This window comes from Myotis davidii, unplaced genomic scaffold (assembly GCF_000327345.1).
Source record: "Myotis davidii unplaced genomic scaffold, ASM32734v1 scaffold46, whole genome shotgun sequence".
In the NCBI taxonomy this organism is placed as follows: Eukaryota; Metazoa; Chordata; class Mammalia; order Chiroptera; family Vespertilionidae; genus Myotis; species Myotis davidii.
Genome location: NW_006383006.1, coordinates 12,592,988 through 12,599,509, shown reverse-complemented (window position 1 = coordinate 12,599,509; position 6,522 = coordinate 12,592,988). Strand labels below are relative to the sequence as shown.

At 45.0% G+C, this 6,522-nt stretch overlaps 2 protein-coding genes across 2 annotated transcripts in view; one reads left to right on the top strand and one right to left on the bottom strand.

The window, feature by feature from the left end:
* Window positions 1-1,733, bottom strand: part of NUTM1 (NUT midline carcinoma, family member 1) — a 12,407-nt gene extending 10,674 nt beyond the window's left edge. The window contains exon 1 of the mRNA XM_006778179.2: window positions 1,703-1,733. Coding sequence (XP_006778242.1) covers window positions 1,703-1,718 — 16 coding nt within the window. The 5' untranslated portion in view covers window positions 1,719-1,733. The remainder of the gene's footprint in view (window positions 1-1,702) is intronic.
* Window positions 1,734-4,479: 2,746 nt separating this feature from the next.
* On the top strand, window positions 4,480-5,300 carry NOP10 (NOP10 ribonucleoprotein). Its single transcript, XM_006778127.2, has 2 exons — window positions 4,480-4,611; window positions 4,914-5,300. Exons 1-2 carry the CDS (start codon window positions 4,558-4,560, stop codon window positions 5,052-5,054), a joined length of 195 nt encoding a protein of 64 aa, XP_006778190.1. The 5' UTR covers window positions 4,480-4,557; the 3' UTR covers window positions 5,055-5,300.
* Window positions 5,301-6,522: the final 1,222 nt, after the last annotated feature.

Below are 6,522 nucleotides of genomic sequence, written 5' to 3'. Positions count from 1 at the left end.
CGATAAGGACCAGGAAACGGGTGAGGGTGGGGTGGTGTGGGAAGGGAGTTTTCCAGAGCATTGAGTAGCTGCTGCACATGTTAAAAATTGGCAATGCAGACTATCTGTGGTTCTGCTTGGAGCTGCTATCAGAATTTAGGATCCACCAAGAACAAGGGACTGACAATGAAGTCTGAAAGAGCACCTGCTGAGAAAGAGTTATGTGGGCTCTAAGAGACCAAGGATAAATACATGAAAACATTACTTAATGAATCAGGATATGTGTCTCCTAGGACTTTTTATAATAATAGATCATCTGCCTAATTCCATGCTACTCTCCTCCCCTTCTAATAAAGAATACTAGAGTCCCGGTGCATGAAAATTCATGCACTGGAGGGGGTGGTCCCTCAGCCCGGCCTGTCCCCTCTCTCAGTCCGGAAGCCCTCGGGGGTGGGAGGCGACCCGGCGATCAGGGGACAGCGATGCCCCTATCACACCTCTGCTGGCAGCGCAAGCCTCGGTCGTCCCTGGTTACCTGAGCCTCAGGCAGCCCTGGGCAGCTGGGCAGCTGCCATCCAAGGCTTGCCTGTGCCTCAGGTTGGCCCTGGGTGGCTGGAGGGCTGAGGGGGCTGGAGGACTCTGGAGGCAGGCGTGTGGAGTGGACGGGCCCACCTGGAGGCAAGCGTGGCCTTACCGTGTGCCTGCCACCCCGGCGGGGCTGAGGAGCCTGGGCACTGTCATCTTGTGGCTGTGGGCACGGCCATCTTTGAGGGTGGGATAGCCAATTAGCATATCTCCTCCTTATTGGCTGTGGGTGCCACCATCTTTGTGATGGTGTGAGGATCCATTAGCGTATTCCCTCTTTTTGAGATACGATTCACTGGCAAACTAACAATATTCAGTGTCTACTTCCTGCCCATGAAGGAGACAGGGAATATGAGCAAACTCATCATCTCAACCATAAAGCAGAGGGCCAGGGGTGTAGACACAATGAAAAGGGTCTGACGGCCCGAGTTCCACAAAAAGTAGAAAAATTAGAGCTTCTCAGGGAGGCCCCAGTTCTCGTCCTGGCCCTGGGGGAATCAAGGAAAACTGCTCCCTGAACTGAAAAAGAAGCATCTCCGGGGCTGGAAGGAGCCATGAGACCCCGAGCAGAGGTTCTAGTACCTTCCAGTCTAGCTTTCAGGAGGGCATTTCTCTACTGACTTGGCAACAGATAACTCCGCTGAACGCTTTTTAGGGGGGCCTCCATCCCACCCCACCCCCCAACACATTGAGAGTGACCCCAGCTCAATTCTCTCATGGCACAATTCTGGATCAAGCTCCAATTACCTAAGGAAGACACAGGAACTTGGGTCTTCCTCTTGAACCATCTCTGTGTCACACATACATACATACCCCCTGTCCCTGACACACCAACACGTGTTGAAGGGGTCCCTCTTCCTGAGTAGCAGGTTGCTCGCTGCCATCCCTTCTCTATACATCAGCACTCTCTGAGCTGCTTTGATCTACCTCCCAAAGGGCCTCTTCCTTCCCCAACCCCCAGTCTTAATGGCACAGTCTCCTTCCCTAGCTTCCCCAAGTGTGATGCTTTTGGCGGAGTCTAGTGCTCTCACATACCTCTAGGTCATTCCAAGTGCTCATCCCCAGGTAAAGTATCAAATTTGAATCTCCAAGGAGACGCACCCCCCACCCCTCAACACACACACACCTGCAGAGTTGCCCCCATCTGAAGTCATCCTCTCAGGTTTGGGCACTACCCCTGGCTGTCTAGAAGAAGCCTCCAGAATGAGAAAGTCGGGTCCAGGCCCCAGAGAATAACCTAGCTCCAGTAGATACACAGGGATCCGAGGAGGGAAGGGTAAAGATAAAATCAAAACAGAACTAGAATCTAGGACTTAAGGCATTCTATAGTGGGGGAGGGGAGAGGGACATGTCGGGTGGAGGTAGGGAGATACTCCACAAGGGGCTCTGGTAAATTGGCAGCAACTAGGAACTTCTTCTGAACCAGAGTTTGGCAACACAATTGTTGTGTGCCTCTTCAGGGCAAACTGTAACTTTTTCTCAGAGTCCCGACATTATATTTTACATCTGTATTCCCTATACAATTGTTCATCAGTATATTTAGTTTTGTGCCCTTCAATCTCACCCAGTTCTGTAACTGACTTCCTATTAATAGCAGGTTGTGGCAGACCCTTGATTTAATTCAGTGTTGGCTATATTTTCTTTTTTTAAAAAATATTTTTTATTGATTTTTTTACAGAGAGGAAGGGAGAGGGATAGAGAGTTAGAAACATCGATGAGAGAGAAGCATCGACCAGCTGCCTCCTGTACACACCCCCACTGGGGATGTGCCCGCAACTAAGGTACATGCCCTTGACCAGAATCAAACCTGGGACCCTTCAGTCCACAGGCTGACGCTCTATCCACTGAGCCAAACCGGTTAGGGCTGGCAATATTTTCTGAACCAACTCAAAATACATTCCATAGGGAATGGAATATCTGAAATTAGGATTGTCTGGAAAGATCCAGAGTGTTTGGCTGCTATGTGCATATCATTTCCTTGGGAAGCTGTCCTGCAGTTCCCAAACAATCCACTACCATCAGCTCTATAGTCCACCGAAGGCTCACCCTTAACCCTTGACAGAAAATCCCCACACTGGCATATCAAAACCAAAAAGTCCTTTTGTCTGTTACTTTTTTGTTTAAATATTTTGTTAAATCATTTTTTAAAAAATATGTTTTTATTGATTTCAGAGAGAAAACGAGAGAGAGAGAGAGAAACATAAATGAGAGAGAATCATTGATTGGCTGCCTCCTGCGCCCTTCCCCCTCCCCGGCTCCCCCTAATAGCAATGAAGCCAGCAACGCAGACCGGAATCAAAATGTAGCCTCCATAGGTGGGCGCTCAACCACTGAGCCACGCTGGCTGGGCTGTTAAAGAATTTTTTAAATGTTTTTTATTATTTAAACGTTTTTGTTGACACTACTGCAGATGCCTCCATTTTTCCCCTCCCCCCTTGGCCCACCTCCACCCAGTTCCCGCTCCTCCCCGCCCCCCACCTTGGTCCTCACCACACTATTTATTGTCTGTGTCCGTGGGCTATTCATATATGTGTAGGGTTTGTTTTTTTCATTTTTGTTGACAGTATTATAGAAGTCCCCTATTTTCAGTCCTCTTTCTCCTGCATCCAGCCCCTGCCCCACTCGAGGCCTTCACCACGCTATTGGTTCTAAAGTAAAAGTACGCAAGACCGCAAACAGCAGTCTACCTCGCACTCCTTTCTTCTGGAACTCAAGTACTTTGTCTTAAAGCAAACCAGGATTATGTTTATTGTGAATCCTTGCAGAGATATTTTATGCAGTACAAGTAAATCTGTCTGTATCATTACATTTATATTCTTTTTTTTTTTCATGACAATGCAAGTCAGATATTTTAATGTAAAGTTTTTCAGGAACGCATATGTCAGGTGTTGAATTAAATTGAGCATCATTGAAAGACTATTTTAGAATAAAAGCTAAAACAGAAACAGGACGTTACATAGATTGCTGCTTCTTTTCCAAACACTTCTCAATATCATCAAGCACTCGAACAGCAACCTTTGAAATTCGCGTCCCAGGACCAAGTACTTTGGAAACACCAACTTCAATCAAAAATTCATTACCCTGTGGTTGTATCACCCTTTCACACATGACTATATTCCTTTTTTTAAAAAGAGTTTTCAGGTTTTACATAAAAGAAATATATATTCCAATGCTCTTGCGATTATAAGTAATACTACAGCCGCCATCTTTGTAATGTTATCTGAGTTCCAATTTTCAATTCTTTAAACCGGAGCCGTATTAAGAGAATTTCTACGTTCTTTAAAATATTCAAAATACCCCTAGGAAGTAGATCTTATTATGCTATTATTAGTTACTCACCACTATAAGAAAGAGCCCTGAATTCGTGGTAGAGGCCTGAGTTTGAACCTTGGTTCGACCACTAAAGCATACTCCACCAGTCTCATAAGACAACTGCACGCTCTCCTTGCTGTATTCAATACCCATCATGCACTCTTACCGCCAATACTTTAAGATAGGGCTGGGGGAACCGGATATAAAAGAGGGGAGGAGAGAAATCTTTCTTTCTTCTCTAAAGTAAAGGGGCTCTGAATCCTGGCGCCATTAGTTTTCCCAGGCACTAGAAACCCACTGCCAATGAAATGGGTGTACATTTTTTGATAAAGAAAGGATTCTATTCAATAATGTTTATCCCTTATCTGTCCCTACCCCCCTGTTAACGCTTAGAAATGTCTGGCACACAACTGGGCACCTTTCACGTGTCTTAAAAAAACCTACAAGGTTGCAAAATGGGCGCCAATGGCTGCAAGGTTGCAACTTGGTTGCAACTGGGCCAAGCCCTGCACTAGTGCGACGCCTTCTGCCTCACTGGAGGAAGGCGCACAATTGACTACATTTCCCGGCATGCCTTGAGAGAGATTTCCGGCTATACCGGAAGAAAGTTGGCGACCACGTGAGGCCCTCCGTAGACCGAGAAGTGCAGACGGAATTGGAACCTCCTGCTTCAGCGAGATCATGTTTCTCCAGTATTACCTCAATGAACAGGGAGACCGGGTCTATACCCTGAAGGTGAGGAGAGGGAACAGATGTACATGGGCTTGGCGAGAATTGTAGGTGGGAGGAGAGGTTGAGATTAGCCACCGAGTTGCCTAGCTGGGTGAGGGGAACTAGCCAGCCCAGAAGCCTGGCGTGGTGGAAGCTGGGGTGTAGGACTGCTTGTTGTGACCACTCGAGCGTCCTGTCTTCCTGTTGACTCTGTTTCGCGGGTTCCTTTCCCTATCCCAACCTCCATGTCTCTTACGATGCCGGTGATTGCGTTTTCTTATCACTCCTTTCCTGAGATTATGTCCTCTCTTTTCTTCCTCGAGCAGAAGTTTGATCCTATTGGACAACAGACCTGCTCGGCCCATCCTGCTCGGTTCTCCCCAGACGACAAATACTCTCGACACCGAGTCACCATCAAGAAACGTTTCAAGGTGCTGATGACCCAGCAGCCGCGCCCTGTCCTGTGAAGGTCCCTTAAATTTCATGTCTCTCCTGCCACCGGCGACCCCTCTGAGACTTTTCCGAAACCGAGCTTTTCAGTCTGTGATCCTTGAGGCCTTCTTACCACCCTTGCTCTTTGGAATCGGTGTCGTCATTACCTTAGATCATGCTTGTGGGGAGCAATCATGGTAGCACCCCCCCTTTAAGAAAACAAGTTTGAGTCTGCTTTTCGTGTTTTGACTGCCACGTTATTAAAATGATTTGAAAGAGCTCTTATTTTGCATGTGTGGGGGGAAAAAGAGTGGTTTAAAAATAAAAACACGAGGAAGGTGAGAAGGAAGAGCAACCCAGGGGTACATTTGGAAGAAAATCTTAAAACTGCTGTAGCTGGAGTAGTGCTATACTGTTAGTGATAGGAGGGTGTTGGGGAAGGGAAGGTTGAGAAAGACTCACATAATTGGCATTCACTGAACAATACCCCTAGGGTCATGTAAGTAATTTCTTGCCCCTTGAAATGACATTTTGACTCAAAATGGAAGAGTTGCTTGACAGGTAATATCCATATTGTAAAGGGAAGGCAGTGTATTGGAAGTCAGGAGACCAGGATTTTCCCCTCTTTGTATAACTTTAAGAAAGTCACTTAACCTGTTTAGTCCCATTTTTCTCATCATTCCTAAGTTCTCTTTCAACTCTAAAATGATTTGGATCAATGGTGGACCTTAATTTACCTACAGTGTTGTCTAACCGTTGTGAATATTTATGCATATTTACTGCCCCTCTGGTAATATTCCCAGGCTTTTAGTTCTCTTCAAGGAATTGCCCTCTTACAGTAGGTACCTAATTTTATATTCTCTCTGGCAGCTGGCTGCTATGTGGAACTACATAGATCTTAATTTAAAAGATGAGATACAAGAGATTCAAGCAGAGATTTTGTTTCTTAAGCTACTGTTCGGGGTTAATAACAAATATACTGGGTGAGTTTTGGAGCAGCTGTCATGAAGCAACCATGAAATTTTAATCCAATTACTTTATATTAAAGGAAAGATAAGACAAAATATTGAATATGGGTATTCAAAAAATGCTAGCTTGTTTTTTTTTTTTGTCTCTCTCTCTTTGTCAAGTTAATCTTATTTCCCAGTCTTCTCATTTATGGCTTTTGACATTGGATTTGAATGTTTGCTTAATGCCACAGATTAAAAAATTGCTTTGTGGAGATTGTGTGCTAATTACACATTATTTTTTTATTGCATCAAAATTTTAGACTCCAGAAGCAGATGTAACTTAAATTAGTGCAGTTTGATTTATTTAAAATTGGCCCTGAAATGGGATAGATATGCTTCTCTTGAATTCTGAAGTCTGCGCATCCCAGCAGAAAAATTCAGGATAATTGTTGACTGATGAGAGAAAAACAGTCTAAACTTGGGTCAAAGTTAATGGAAGACATGATTTTCAAATCAATTACTTTAACTTACAGGAATAATGAAATACTTGTTT